This window comes from Geotrypetes seraphini, chromosome 7, assembly GCF_902459505.1.
Source record: "Geotrypetes seraphini chromosome 7, aGeoSer1.1, whole genome shotgun sequence".
NCBI lineage: Eukaryota > Metazoa > Chordata > Amphibia > Gymnophiona > Dermophiidae > Geotrypetes > Geotrypetes seraphini.
The window spans coordinates 173359541-173376022 of NC_047090.1; the positions used below are offsets into that span (position 1 = coordinate 173359541).

Consider the following 16482-nt stretch of genomic DNA (forward strand, 5'->3'; position numbering starts at 1 on the left):
AAAAGAAGTCATCCTGCCGTTGTATCGGGCAATGGTGCGCCCGCACCTGGAGTACTGTGTTCAGTATTGGTCACCGCACCTTAAGAAGGATATGGCAATACTTGAGAGGGTCCAGAGGAGAGCGACACGAATGATTAAGGGTATGGAAAACCTTTCATACACAGAAAGACTGGAGAAGTTGGAGCTCTTCTCCCTGGAAAAGCGGAGACTCAGAGGAGACATGATAGAGACCTACAAGATCATGAAGGGCATGGAGAAAGTGGAGAGAGACAGATTCTTCAAACTTTCAAAACATAAAAGAACAAGAGGGCATTCGGAAAAATTAGAAGGGGATAGATTCAAAACAAATGCTAGGAAGTTTTTCTTTACTCAGCGGGTGGTGGACACTTGGAATGCGCTTCCAGAGGATGTAATAGGGCAGAGTACGGTACTGGGGTTTAAGAAAGGATTGGACAATTTCCTGTTGGAAAAGGGGATAGAGGGGTATAGATAGAGGATTATTATGCAGGTCCTGGACCTGTTGGGCCGCCGCGTGAGCGGACTGCTGGGCACGATGGACCTCAGGTCTGACCCGGCAGAGGCATTGCTTATGTATCTTATGTATCTTATGTCATCACTATCGCCAATGCTCTTCAACCTCTTTATATCCTCCCTTGGGTCCAGTCTAGATAACCTAGACATAACATCATTCAGCTATGCAGACAACATCACTATTGTTCTCCCCTTCGACTCACCAGCCCCCACTTCAACAGAAAACTTGAAAAAAAAAACACTAGAAGCAGTGGAAAAATGGATGATAGACCACATATTAAAGCTGAACTCGGACAAAACAAAATTTCTACTGCTTGAAAAGGACAAAACCCCATCCATAACAGAATTAGAAATAAACGCCACCAAATACCCAATACAGTCTGCCCTAAAACTCCTAGGAGTGATGATACATAGATGCTGTACCATGCAAGTCCAAATCAACAAGACCACCCAGAAAGCCTTTATAATCATGCGCAACCTGCGAAAAATAAGAAAATTCTTCGACAAAGAGCAATATAGGCTCATAATCCAATCCCTAGTCCTAGGACTATTGGACTACTGCAACATCCTCTACCTGCCGTGCCCCGCAAACATGATAAAACAATTACAGACAGTACAAAACACAGCCCTCAGACTGATCTATTCACTAAGCAAATATGAGCACATCACCACCGCATACCTAGACCCACACTGGCTACCTATACAAGCGCGAACACTATTCAAATTCTACTGTCTATTATTCAAAGTAATGAATGGCACTGCCCCCACATATCTAAACAATCGCCTAAACTGGAACAAAACAACCAGACAAAGGAGAGCTCAGACCCCATTTACTTACCCCCCATTCAAAGGTACACAGCGCAAGAAGCTGTATGACAACCTACTCGCAACGCAAGCAGCGAAACTTGATCACCCCATCTCCACCATGCTGACAACGACTGACTTCAAATCATTTCGAAAAGAAATCAAAACCCTGTTATTCAAAAAATTTATCAAGAAATCATAACACATCTCCATGTCTGTCCCCACTCTTGTAAATTTCCCTTCGAAGTCTCAACCAGTCTTGTAAAGTTCCCTTCAAAGTCTCAACTATGTAAACAGCACCCTAATTTGTCATTTTCCTGGAAATGTCCAGTTATCTTCTTTTGTAATCCGCCTAGAACTGCAAGGTACTGGCAGAATAGAAGTCACTAATGTAGTGTAACATAGAAACATAGAAGATGACGGCAGAAAAGGACTACAGCCCATCAAGTCTGCCCACTCTGCTTACCCACCCCCTGTCTATGCCCTAATGACCCAATTTCCTTATCTTGACCCTCGTAGGGATCCCACATGGGTATCCCATTTATTCTTAAAGTCTGGCACGCTGTCTGCCTCGATCACCTGCACTGGAAGCTTGTTCCAATGATCAACCACTCTCTCTGTGAAGAAATACTTTCTGGTGTCTGCAGCAGACACTCTCTCCTCCTCTCCCTATTGGCTAAGGCTCTTAACATTTGCATCTCCTCTTCCTATAGGCTAAGGCTCTTTACACCTGCATTGTGATGTCATAAAACTTTTTGATTATAGAAACATAGAAACATGATGGCAGATAAAGGCCAAATGACCCATCATAGAAACATAGAAGATGACGGCAGAAAAGGGCTACAGCCCATCAAGTCTGCCCACTCTGCTTACCCACCCCCTGTCTATGCCCTAATGACCCAATTTCCTTATCTTGACCCTCGTAGGGATCCCACATGGGTATCCCATTTATTCTTAAAGTCTGGCACGCTGTCTGCCTCGATCACCTGCACTGGAAGCTTGTTCCAATGATCAACCACTCTCTCTGTGAAGAAATACTTTCTGGTGTCTGCAGCAGCCACTCTCTCCTCCTCTCCCTATTGGCTAAGGCTCTTAACATTTGCATCTCCTCTTCCTATAGGCTAAGGCTCTTTACACCTGCATTGTGATGTCATAGAACTTTCTGATTATAGAAACATAGAAACATGATGGCAGATAAAGGCCAAATGACCCATCATAGAAACATAGAAGATGATGGCAGAAAAGGGCTACAGCCCATCAAGTCTGCCCACTCTGCTTACCCACCCCCTGTCTATGCCCTAATGACCCAATTTCCTTATCTTGACCCTCCCATTTATTCTTAAAGTCTGGCACGCTGTCTGCCTCGATCACCTGCAATGGAAGCTTGCTCCAATGATCAACCACTCTCTCTGTGAAGAAATACTTTCTGGTGTCGCCATGAAATTTTCCGCCCCAGAGTTTGAGTTTGAGTAATGTACTTGGGGAAATCCTGAAAACCTGACTGGATTCGGCCCTCAAGGAGGGACTTTGGAGACCCCTGATCTAAACAGATAAGACAGACAAACAGGATGACATGGATACAGTTAAGGAGAACAGTTAATCAGCTGGCTGTGATGGTGGGCAGAGGAGTAGGGTTAAGGATTGAAGGCTATAACAAAAAGGTGGGTTTTCAGGCTGATTTTCACTGGTCTTCACTCACGCTATGATTCTGCTTATTCCTATTTTATATATATTTTTTGTTATCAATGTTATTCAGCCTTCTACCTACCTTAAGACTTCCCTGAATTCCTTGAGCTGATTATCCGGTACTTCTATCCTGATAGCTTCCAGCCACTCAGGCATGATGCATTCCCAGACCGGCTGGTTGATGACATTGTAAGGAATGAGGCAGAGGATACGATTCAGGCCTTCTTTTAACTGAGTCACGGTGCTGCAAGATTTGTCCCAGTACCCGCCAACCTGACATAGTCAAAAGAAAGAATGAGTAAATTATTGATTGATGAAGAGCAAAGTTTACACGTGGCACACGTGGCTGACGTTTATTTCTGTGTCAAAACCCTTCTAGATCAGACTGTAAACCCACTGAGGTCAGGCAAATACCTTCTGTATCTGACTGTAAAGCAAACAGCGCAAAGGCCTGAAGAACTGGGACTTAAATGTTCTTTATTCGAAAAGACCCGACACGGCTAGTGTTTCGGCTAACAGCCTGCATCAGGGGTCTGTATGGTTGTGTGTCTCATAAAAACATTCAGATTATGAACGGTAACAAAGTCCCATGTAAAGGAAATCCTCTCCAAAACACATAAGGAATTCTAATGAAAATGAACACTGACCGCGTTTTGGTTTTTTATTTTAGATAAATGGGGACCGCAGTTAGCGTTCATTTTCATGAGATGGCTGTGAAAGGCCCTACAAAGCATTACTGTCCCAGCCTAAAGCAGGTCTTTGGTTACGATTCCAAGGAGAGAATGACACGGGGCAAATATAATAATAATAATAATAATTTTTATTCTTATATACCGCCATACCCGGTGAGTTCTAGGCGGTTTACATCAATTAAAGTAGTATCTGCGTTGACAAGCAGATTTAAAACAATTTATCAGATATAAACAAGTTTTAACCAAACTTGACAGAGGATGACGGGAGGTAGTGGAAGATAGGGAAGAGAGAAGCTATTATGGGGGAGGAGAAGAGCGGGGGAGGGTAGGCGGGGGGGGGGGCGAAGTGGTAATGTAACGGGGGGGTTCTCATCCCCACGGGAAATCATTTTCCCTGTCCCGTCCCCGTGAGTTCTTTACCTAAACTAAACTAAAACTTAGTTGTACAGACCGAGTCATCAACCTAGAGGAGCTCGACTTGGTTAACAATAATGTAAAACATAATACATAAATTTGACAAGGAAGAGTAGACTGAAATAATTAATTTCCAAAATGTTTAGCAAACAAAAAAAAAGTTTTCAGAACTTTCTGGAATAAAGCAAAAGAACCTAAGCTTCTTAATGTAAGCGGTAAATCATTCCAGAATTCGATTAATTTTAAAAGCAAAAGAATAACTAAATCTCTTAAAGGTTCTGTTTTTTACCCCTGAGAGAGGGAAATGTAAGTTTTAATTTTTGAGAACTTCTGGCAAGATGAAATCTACGAAGAAACAAAATGGAATTGTCCAGATCAGAATGATGTGCACTAAAAAAGTGTCCTCCACCTCATCTGGTAATATGAAGATCTTTATTCTTCCAATGTCACAATAGTACATTCAGCGACTCAATGATTCAATGACTCGACATGTACATGTTTCAGCCAACAGGCCTGCCTCAGGAGTCTTAAAAATCACGACCGATGCTCCAAGGTATTTGGAGCATTGAGATTAAGCATGAAATTACTGCATCTCAATGGCCACGAATTTGGTCTTGGAGGATGAAATGTACGGTGTCAGCATCTATGAGACAAACTTGGTTTTTTTCTGTTGCATAGAGCGTTATGGACCCCTGTTAGGTTACAAAAATTGGATAGTTCTTTGTCTAATAGATGCTGGCATTGTCATTTAGAAGCAGGAACTTTAGATCATTTACTGTTTCATTGCCCATTTATTATGAATTTTTGGAAATCAATTTGGGACCAAATTAATAATTTATTAGATAACCCAGTGGCATTATCTTATGATACTTGGTATGGAAATGAGAGCAAAAAGTCAGATTTCTGCTAACAATAATAAATTACTACTAATAATGACTGGGGTTGCCATTCAGCAAATTACATATAATTGGAAGGATTGGAGGAGATTAAATTATAACTTTTGGTGGAATTCTTTATGCCATATCTATAAAATGGAAAGATTTATTGTTTTACAAAGGGGATACTTTAAGAAGTTTCAGGATGTGTGGAAACCATTAACAAAATATTGTAAGGATTAAGTAAAATTATTTCCCTTTTAATTATCAGTTCAGAATATAGGGAGGGGGGTATTTTTATTATTACATATATTATATAATAATGGAAGATATGGATGGGAGGGATGGGAAAGGGGAAGGGATAAAAATTTATATAATGTACCAATGATTGTTTATAAGTGATATATTTATTGTTACTGTGAATGAATATATTTTACACTTAATGTAATTTTGAAAATGAATAAAGAATATTAAAAAAAAAAAAAGAATCACGACCGATGATATTCAAAGAAAGCTGCCACTCACATAGATTTACCCAAAACTCAAAAGGAATGTCATCTGAATCTTGTGTATTTTTTTTTTTTTTTTAGCGTTGTTATGCTCAGCACTAGTTGGCAACAGCTGAAATACACGAGATGACATTCCTTTTGAGTTTTGGGTAAATCTATGTGAGTGGCAGCTTTCTTTGAATATCATCGGTCGTGATTCTTAAGACTCCTGAGGCAGGCCTGTTGGCCGAAACATGTACATGTCGAGTCATTGAATCATTGAGTTGCTGAATGTACTATTGTGACATTGGAAGAATAAAGATCTTCATATTACCAGATGAGGTGGAGGACACTTTTTTAGTGCACATCATTCTGATCTGGACAATTCCATTTTGTTTCTTTGTATTTGTGTTTGTGGTTTTGGTTTTTTCCCGTTTTTTCTTAAGATGAAGTCTATGAACATTCCAGTCTAAGGGAATCAAAGTGGCAAAAATGCCAAATAGGATCTTAGATGCAATACAAATGCACTTAAATTGAATTCTGAGACACACTGGAAGCCAATGTAATTCCTTGAGCAGAGCGGTTACGTGGTCGAATTTACTCTTACCGAAAATAAGTTTAGCTGCAGTGTTCTGTATTAATTGAAGTCTCTGCAGACTGACCTTTGAAAGATCCAAATACACTGGATTGCAGTAATCCAGCCTTGACGATACAGAGAAGTGTTGTTGGTGAAAAAGTGCCTGTCCCATTCCTGCAAGCTCCGTCCTCATCTGCACAAGCCTCAAACACTTTAAAATCATAAGTAGCAACATTCTAGAGCTCAGACTGTGATGTCATAATGCCTCATTCCACCAATGCCTAAGCTCCATCCTCATCTGCACAAGCCTCAGACACTTTAATATCATAAGTAGCAACATTCTAGAGCTCAGACTGTGATGTCATAATGCCTCATTCCACCAATGCCTAAGCTCCGTCCTCATCTGCACAAACCTCAACCACTTTAAAATCCTAAGTAGCAACATTCTAGAGCTCAGATTGTGATGTCATAATGCCTCATTCCACCAATGCCTAAGCTCCGTCCTCATCTGCACAAGCCTCAAACACTTGAAAATCCTAAGTAGCAACATTCTAGAGCTCAGATTGTGATGTCATAATGCCTCATTCCACCAATGCCTAAGCTCCGTCCTCATCTGCACAAGCCTCAAACACTTTAAAATCCTAAGTAGCAACATTCTAGAGCTCAGATTGTGATGTCATAATGCCTCATTCCACCAATGCCTAAGCTCCTTCCTCATCTGCACAAGCCTCAAACACTTTAAAATCATAAGTGTTCGAGGCTTGTGCGGTTAAAGCAGAGCTTACAGGAATGGGGCAGGGATATTTTCAGTTTTGCTGGAACTCAGTCTGATTGGAAAGTATGAGGCAACCATGGAAAAGAGGGGTAAAAAGGCAATGTTTGAAAGATTATGGTTGCCTATCCAAGAATATGGGAACAGTAATAAGGACTGAATGTTGTGGTTGAATGTGTGTGTATATGTAATTGTATGTAGGTGGCAGGTCAAAAGCGCGCCGGGACAAAGGCACGCGCAGACAACTGAGCGCAACGCGGAAGCGCGCGCCGAAGAAAATGACTGTTTTAAAGGGCTCCGACTGGGGGTTTTGTTGGGGAACCCCCCCACTTTACTTTATACAGATCGTGCCGCGTTGTGGGGGTGTTGGGGGGGTTTGGGGGGTTGTAACCCCCCCACATTTTACTGAAAACTTCACTTTTTCCCTAAAAAACAGGGAAACAGTTAAGTTTACAGTATAATGAGGGCGGTTACAACCCCCCCAAAACCCCCACAATGCCGCCGCAATCTGTATTAAGTAAAGTGGGAGGGTTCCCCAACAAAAAACCCCCGTCGGAGCCCCTAAAAACACTCTTTTTCTTCGGCGTGCACTTCCGTCTTGCGCTCAGTTGTCGGCGCGCGCCTTTGTCTTCGGAGGTTTTGTCTATGAACCTTGTATGTATGGACGCTGCACTCTCTGTATATGGGGAGGGTGGGGTGGGTCATGTTTGTAGTCCATGAATCGCTCTTATCAACAAAGTTGGAAGCAATGTTTAAGAATCCTTGTTCTCCTGTCTGGATGTTTATTGTTACGGCAGGAACAGGGACAGCGACACAACTCGCTGGGATGGGAGGGGGAAATTGAGTTCCTGCGGGGACGGGAGGAAAATTTGTCAACCTGTCAATCTCTAATACCAAACTCCCCCATTACAACCCAACCATCGGCCTGTACTTTTTCTCCACTGCGTTCAATATTGGTCGCCGCACCTCAAGAAGGACATGGCAGTTCTTGAGAGAGTCCAAAGGAGGGCAACGAAACTGGTAAGAGGGCTGGAAAACTGCCCATATGCTGAGAGGCTGGATAAACTGGGGCTCTTCTCTCTGGAAAAGAGGAGGCTCAGGGGGGATATGATAGAGACCTTCAAAATTCTTAGGGGCATAGAGAGGGTGGACAGGGACAGGTTCTTCAGACTAAAAGGGATGACAGGTACGAGGGGGCACTCAGAGAAACTGAAGGGAGATAGGTTCAAATCAAATGCAAGGAAGTTTTTCTTCACCCAAAGGGTCGTGGACAAATGGAATGCGCTCCCGGAGGAAGTGATCCGGCAGAGTACAGTACAGGGATTCAAACAGGGATTGGACAGATTCCTGAGGGAAAAGGGGATCGTGGGGGGTACTGAGGGAGGTGCTGGGGTGTTGCATAAGTATAGACAGCTCACCAGGTCGTGCAGGTGCAAGGCCGGAGGGTTAGGACATTGATGGGAAGATAGGACTTCGATGAGAAACCTAGGGGGCCCCTTCTGGTGATTAAGGCAGGTCATGACCTGTTGGGCCGCCGCGGGGGCGGACTGCTGGGCGGGATGGACCTCTGGTCTGACCTGGCAGAGGCACTGCTTATGTTCTTATGCACTATGGTAATCGTCCTGATTTTCATCCCATCATAACCTGTTGTAAAGTAACTGTGACATCACAAATTATGCACTATGATTTCACTGAAGTACCAATAAAGAGGCAAAGAGATTCCTATGCATAAAATGATTTAGCAATCACAGCACAAGAGAGGTGGATAAACTCACTAAGCAAATATGATCACATCCCACCAGCATACCTAGACACGCCCTGGCTTCCAATGCAAGCATGAATATTATTCAAATTCTACTCTTTACTATACCAAGCCCTGAATGGCATCGCCCCCACCTACCTGATCTGGAACAGCTCAACCAGACCAAAGAGAACACAGACTCCATTTATTCACACACTCACCCCCAATCAAAGGCACGCAGTTGTACGATAGATTACTAGCGACTTAGGCGGCGAAACCTGACCGCCATCTCACCCACACACTGTTAACATCGCCCGACTACAAAATCCTCTGAAGGGAAATAAAGACCAAGTATCTCATATCTCAGACAATGTCATAGTCGTCTACCAAGTGCCTGAACCTGTAACTCTCCTGGAAAAGTTCCTTTTGTAATCCCCCCTAGAGCTGCGAGGTTAAGGCAGAATAAAAGTCACTAATGTAATATAATGTATGAATTCCTTCCTTTGTGGAAATCTCCTCACAAAAATGTGAACAGGCTTCGTACCCTCGCAAACTCCATTGGCTTAGGCAGCAGGCACATGACCATAACATCAAAGCGGACGTCACAGACGGTCTTCAGCCACTTGGTGACAAACTGAGGCTTGAGTTTCTCCACCAGGCTGCCGACTTCATCGTCCATCATGTATGCCGTGGAATGGAACCACTGGAACACCATACTGACCAGCCTGGCCAAACTCTCTGTGGGGGTGTTCTCACTAGGCGTGCACAAGCTCACCTGGAAACAAACGATGCAAACACAAGCTCATTTACAGACCTGCTGCTTTGCTAAAGCAAGGATAATAATAACAATTCTAGTGTACATTCTGTCTAGAGTTACCAGATTTTACTACTGTAAAATCTGGAATCATGGCCCACCCAGCCCTGCCTTTTTCCACCCAAGTCATGCTCCGTTCCACCCCAGCCTCTCCCCCCCCCCCCAGCTCTGCCCCCCCAACCTGTTCTCGTGCTCAGAGCCGTGTCGGGAGGGCATGTGCGCGTGCGCCGGTGTGACGCAGTAAGAACATAAGAATCGCCGCTGCTGGGTCAGACCATCGTGCCCAGCAGTCCGCTCCAACGGCGGCCCTTAGATCAAAGACCAATGCCATAAGTCTAGCCTTACCTGCGTACGTTCTGGTTCAGCAGGAACTTGTCTAACTTTGTCTTGAATCCCTGGAGAGTGTTTCCCCCCTATAACAGCCTCCGGAAGAATGTTCCAGTTTTCTACCACTCTCTGGGTAAAGAAGAATTTCCTTACGTTTGTGCGAAATCTATCCCCTTTCAACTTTAGAGAGTGCCCTCTCGTTCTCCCTACCTTGGAGAGGGTGAACAACCTGTCTTTCTCTACTAAGTCTATTCCCTTTATTATCTTGAATGTTTCAATCATGTCCCTTCTCAGTCTCTTCTTTTCAAGGGAAAAGAGGCCCTGTTTCTCTAATCTCTCACTCTACGGCAACTCCTCCAGCCCCTTAACCATTTTAGTCGCTCTTCTCTGGACCCTTTCGAGTAGTACTGTGTCCTTCTTCATGTACGGCGACCAGTGTTGGATGCAGTACTCCAGGTGAGGGCGTACCACGGCCCGGTACAACGGCATGATAACCTTCTCCGATCTGTTTGTGATCCCCTTCTTAATCATTCCTAGTATTCTGTTCGCCCTTTTCGCCGTTGCCGCACATTGTGCGGACGGCTTAATCGACTTGTTGGCCAGTACTCCCAAGTCTCTTTCCTGGGGAGGGGTCTCTCCAAGTATAGCACCGGACATCCTGATGTGTGTGGCATGTGTGTGATGCCACCGTGTTGCACCTGTGCAAGCGCATATGCCCTCTCGACGCGGTCCCGAGCTGGAAGCTTTTCAAAACCCAAAGTGTCGTGTTTTGAAAAGCCATCCGGACCCCTGGCCATGTCCTCGAAAAAGAGGGCATGTCTGGTAACCCTAACTTCAAGGGCACTCAGCAGCCCTTTATATCAACAGGATTGTAATGTTGGTTTTGAAATTGGGGTCTGCCCCCATTTACATATTCCTGATCCCTAGCGAAGCTGTTTGCTGTCCTCTCGTGCGCAGGAAGAAGGATGTAAGAATAGCGAGAGCCAGTACATTACCAAGAACCAGATTCCAAACTGGCTTAAAAGACGCTGGTCGTGCTTGTCGTCATCCTTGTTGTCAAAGTCGGTGTTATCCAGGGAATGGTGAGAGGAGGAGAGGCCCATCTGCCTTCGGCGGTTCAGTTCATGCTCCCGCTGTTCAGCGTGAAACTCGGCCTCTTTCAGCAGGCTGAAAAACAATCATTTTACAGGTTCAATTAAGCTCTTGTGAATATAACGGATTCCTGAGTGCTGTCTCACGCTAGTGGGGGGGGGAAAAAAAAGCAGTTCAGACTGGTTAGCTTGAAAGGCTGGCAAAGGTGGAAGTGGTCGCGGAGCTACGTAGAGTTAAAATTCAGGATGACATGCCTGCAGGAAAAAAAAAAAAAAGAAAGACATGAATTTTGAAATGTAAAAATTGTTCCTTAGAAATAGAGGGATTGGTATGGGCCAAGAGAATATAAGAATAGCCTCACTGGGTCAGACCAATGATCCATCAAGCTCGGTAGCCTGTTCTCACGGTGTGGCCAATCCAGGTCACTAGTACCTGGCCAAAACCCAAAAAGTAGCAACATTCCATTCAGAATCCTAAAGAATAGCAAGATTCTGGAATCCCAAAGAGTAACGAAAGATTCTGGAACCCCAAGGAGTAGCAACATTCCATTTCGAATCCTAAAGAATAGCAAGATTCTAGAATCCCAAAGAGTAGCAACATTCCATGCTACCGATCCAGGGCAAGCAGAGGCTTCCCCCGTGTCTTAAGAACAGACATGGGGGAACTCATGTCTCCTCATTAGCATACCAAGGGTTGGATTCAGTCATCCAGAGTTAAGCACCAGAGAGATCCACACTAAACTGGCATTCCATAAAGGTCACGCCATGCAGATCACCCTTTGTAGACCACTAGCTTAGCGCAGATTTCACACTAGGGTTACCATACGGCTCCAGAAAAAGGAGGATGGATTGAGGCATCTAGGTTTTGCTTTCATTGAAAGTATTGGAAGTAAAACCCGGAGGTCTCAATCCATCCTCCTTTTACTGGAGCCATTTGGTAACCCTATTTCACGCTAACTTAAGATGCCAGTATTTAATCCCCTACCCCCCCCCCCCTGAGCTGCAGTAGAGGTTTCTACCACGGCCCAGAGCTCTAAATGCTCTGGCGTTGCTTCGATGCTCATAGAATTTCTATCAGTGTCGGAGCATTTAGCGCCCCTGGGTCATATTAGAAACCTCTACCGCAGCTTAGTAAAAACGGGGGATAATAACTTACCTCTCTGCCTTAAATATAGGGGTTATTTACTCTTCCCTCACATGCAGAGTAAACGTTTGGAGGTGACAGGGGATTTTTCTCAAATATTGTGAGGGTGCGCTTTGCTCAGCTGAGCTTAATTTGGAGTTTGCACCCTTATCTGGAAAAGGAGCCTTTGACAATAGTCATCCATCCTTTGAGAACCAGCCCACTGGATTTTTACATTGTTTTTCAACATGGGTTTATCAAAGCGATGGTAGCAACATTTATAGTGTGTGCAGAATAGAATAAACTCTACTATGAAGATCCGAGGTGTTATTCTAGATCAGTGGTTCCCAACCCTGTCCTGGAGGACCACTAGGCCAGTCGGGTTTTCAGGATAGCCCTAATGAATATGCATGGAGCAGATTTGCATGCCTGGCACCTCCATTATATGCAAAGCTCACTCATGCATATTCATTAGGGCTATCCTGAAAACCCAACTGGCCTGGTGGTCCTCCAGGAGAGGGTTGGGAACCACTGTTCTAGATAACGGATTGACTGGCTCATGTGTCTCATTACCCCCGAAAAATGTTTCTAGAAACTACAGTGGCCTTATTTGGTCCAGAAATGCCTTGTGTACAATAATTCTGTCCTACGTTATTAGTAGATTAATAATTACCATTCTTCACTTGTAGGTCTTTGACAAATAGACAGAAGAGGATCACATGCTTTGTTTATCTTTCCATCTGCTCAGGGTTGTAAATGCAAGAAATCTTTGGATCATACATTAGCATTCCAGGCTGCTTTCCACGACAAGGAATTTTGACCTTTGTTGCGTAGCGCTTGCTCTTACAAACATCTTAGAACCCAATTGAAAACTTATCTTTTCTCATAGTATCTGGCCAAATAATCTTATGTGTTTCGTATATTATTGTTATTCTTAATCTTTTGTTAATGTCATGTTATCTTCAGCCACTCGAAATTATACAAAGTATAGTTGCAAAACTTCTCAGAGGAGCAAGCACATGGGCCCATATCACCCCTCTTTTCAAAACTGAGTATTACCTACTTAGTCAACATGGAATTTCATATAAGTTTCTGAGCTCGGTTTTTAAAATATATTATCTGGGTTATCCTTGTTTTGTTTTTATTTCTTGGTTTCTTTCTCCTCTTCAAGATCAGTAAAGTCATCCAATTAAAATGTCTTAATAGGGCCTCCATAAAGACACATATGTTTGGATACAAATCATTATTTTATCTTTGGCATAATCAGTTCTACTTCATAGAACCATTTACCCTATTCTTTACAGCTAGAGTGCTAATATCAAGCATACAAGAAAGTGGAAGACTTACTGTATATACTTGAATATAAACCCGTCCAAATGTAAACTGAGGTAATCTTTTTCCCCAAACAAGGGGAAAGAAATGTTGACTCGAATATAAACCAAACTTGCATCAGCCTTGTAAGTTCAATTCCAGCTTGCTCCTTGTGACTTTGGGCAAGTCTCTTAGGGCTAAATTCTCAAAATGGTACTTAAAAAGCAGTGTCAATCACATGTCAATCATGCAACAGCACTGTTTCGAGAATTGTGTCTGAATTCGAGAAAGCCTGGGATAGGTATGTGGGATCTCTTAGAGAGAGGAAGAGATAATGGTTACTGCAGATGGGCAGACTGGATGGGCCGTTTGGTCTTTCTCTGCCGCCATGTTTCTCTAACCATAAAGCTCTATGACCTCACAATGCAGGTGTAAAGAACCTTAGCCTATAAGAAGAGGAGATGCAAATGTAAAGAGCCTTAGCCAATAGGGAGAGGAGGAGATGCTGTGGATGGGCAGACTGGATGAAAAAATTAAAAAATTTAAATTGAATCAGGTTGGGCAGACTGGATGGACCATTCGGGTCTTTATCTGCCGTCATCTACTATGTTACTATGTATATTCAAATCTTCCTCCTCTTAGATCCATCGCAGCCTACATTAAGGCTTGCTGGTCTAGTGGTGAGAAAGAGCAAGAGCGATCCTCCTATGCTCCTGCCCCATGCTTTCTTACTACTCAAAATGGCTGATATGAGTTCCCACAGTGGCTACTGCCTTTTTATGAAGAGATTCACCCAAAGTGGTTACAATACACTGAATAGTAATCAGATACTCATAAGAATTTTCTCTATCTGCCCCTGCAGGCTCATAATCTAACTGGGGTACCTGGATTCTACAAATGGTGCACTAAGTTAGACAGTGGCAGGCGCTGTACCACTGCCTAACTTTAATTGGCTTCATTGATTTTAATAGGCACAGTTTAAAATCAATTGTTTTCTCATTTAAAAAAAACATTGGAGGCGCCTCCAGCAACAGCGCTCTTCTTCTGACTACAGAGGTGCCTAAGGATGCCTAAGGTCACAGAAGGTTAATGCCGGAAGTGATCTTAGGTGCCTCCAAAGTTGTGATTCACATCAAAGATAAGTGCTGGACATGTACACCTTTAAAACCCTGGCCTACATTTCTGGTGCCTATCTTTGATAGAAGCATAGAAACATGATGGCAGATAAAGGCCATCTAGTCTGCCTATCCACAGCATCCACTGTCTCCTCCTCTCCCTATTGGCTAAGGCTCTTAACATTTGCATCTCCTCTTCTTATAGGCTAAGGCTTTTTACACCTGCATTGTGATGTCATAGAACTTTGTGGCTATAAAAACATGAAGGCAGATAAAGGCCAAATGACCCATCCAGTCTGCCCATCCGCAGCATCCACTATCTCCTCCTCTCCCTATTGGCTAAGGCTCTTAACATTTGCATCTCCTCTCCCTATTGGCTAAGGCTCTTTACACCTGCATTGTGAGGTCAGAGAGCTTTATGGTTATAGAAACATAGACGCAAATATTCAGGGGAACTTCATTCAACTAAGGTAATAATTATATATCTCCAACTCTAGTCACCTTAATTTTTAAGACACCAATAAATATATCAAATCATCCTATGGATGAGATCTATTTGCATGCACTGCTTTCATTGTATGCTAATAGATCTCATACATATTCATTGGGGAAATCCTGAAAACCTGACTGGATTGTGGCCCTCGAGGAGGGACTTTGACACCCCTGGTCTAGGGAGACGCTTTCAACTCAATAAAATCAATCAGCCTGATCATGCCTTTTTCAGGGTCAGCACATTAACCTTTTATGACATGCGCTAGCATTTTCTCAGACTCTTCTTTCCACATCTCTGTGCTTTGCTTTTTTGCCAGCTTTTCCCTCTTAAGAAAAAAAAAAAAAAAAACGCGGACCGTGTTGGGTCCTGTATCCCTAGCGGACTAGGTCCTTTAAGGATGGAATTATTTTATGTGGATGATTTCAGTGTACCTTTGGAACTTCGACACTTTCAAATAAAGTCCATTTAGGAACATCGTCACTCCACAGGTTTTTTTTGTTTGTTTTCTCTGGATTTTCTTCTTTGTGGATATTTTGGGGTCAATTCCTTTTGTTTTTTTGCTTGTAGCTTTTCCCTCTTAGCAGCCCTATTTTTTTGAAAATGTCGGTTTATTTCTTTTCTACCAATTTACAGTCTTGCAAACTGTGTGCCAAGGCACCGTGGTTCGCCCCGAAGAGATTCCGGGTGTGTCACAAGAGATTCCAGAATTTTACTTTATTTTTAAAAAAATTCCCTTCATAAGTATACAGTATATTGTGTACGCAAGAGTCTGTCAATGTTATGAGCGCCTGTGTGAATAAGGATACAATTGCCCAGACAAGCATCGTTCTATGAAGTGATTGGTCCTTGAAAACTAACGGCATGTAATTTTATTTTTATTTTTTATGCAGTAGTTATTCTAACTTGAGCAACAAAGCAATCGAGTCTTTGTTACTGTTTGGATCTTCTTATCTTGGCGAACTTGGATTTTCAGCTCTGACAGAAATTAAGTCGCAAAACAGAGAACGACTGTAGATGGTGGACGACGAAATGCGTGTTTGCTTGTCAACAATCGAGCCGCATTTCGAGTTCATTTGCACTCAAAAACAAGCACATTCATCGCATTGATTAGCAAGTCTAAATACTATAATTTAGTTTCACCATTGTTACAATAACCCATACATAGCTTAAATAAATAAATAACTCTCAAATTTAATTTTTGGTTGGTTTTGCAATTTTATCATTTCAATCATAATGTGCCATGAAAAACATTTGCTCCATAGTGTGCCGGAGCTGCAATAGTTTGAGAGATTTGGTTACCCCGTAGTCTATATATGGCGCCAAAAAATCAGTGCCGACTAGAATGGCGCGCACTGTGATTCCGCAAGGTACAGGTACCTTTTATGGAATCACGTTCTGCCTGTGTGCCACTTAACTTTTAGGTGCACCCATTTCGGCCAGCCAAAACCAGGCCTAAATGCCTGCTCCCGAGTTGTGCGCAGAACGGGCAAATTCTATAACAATGCACATAACTTTTAGGAGCCCCCATTATCCACCCACGCCCCTCCCCTGACCATACCCCTTTTCAAATTTGCGCTCTAGAGCTGGCGTATACTTTTTATAGAATCCTGCTTGCCAAGTTAGCACGT

General features: G+C 43.1%; 1 protein-coding gene across 1 annotated transcript in view; it reads right to left on the reverse strand.

Moving 5' to 3' along the window:
- UNC79 (unc-79 homolog, NALCN channel complex subunit) overlaps positions 1-16482 on the reverse strand; it is a 298085-nt gene that overhangs the window by 204881 nt on the left and 76722 nt on the right. Inside the window, exons 14-16 of the mRNA XM_033953271.1 lie at positions 10717-10888; positions 9125-9355; positions 3104-3294 (exon numbers count right to left, since the gene is read on the reverse strand). Of these exons, the coding sequence (XP_033809162.1) occupies positions 3104-3294; positions 9125-9355; positions 10717-10888 (594 nt within the window). The remainder of the gene's footprint in view (positions 1-3103; positions 3295-9124; positions 9356-10716; positions 10889-16482) is intronic.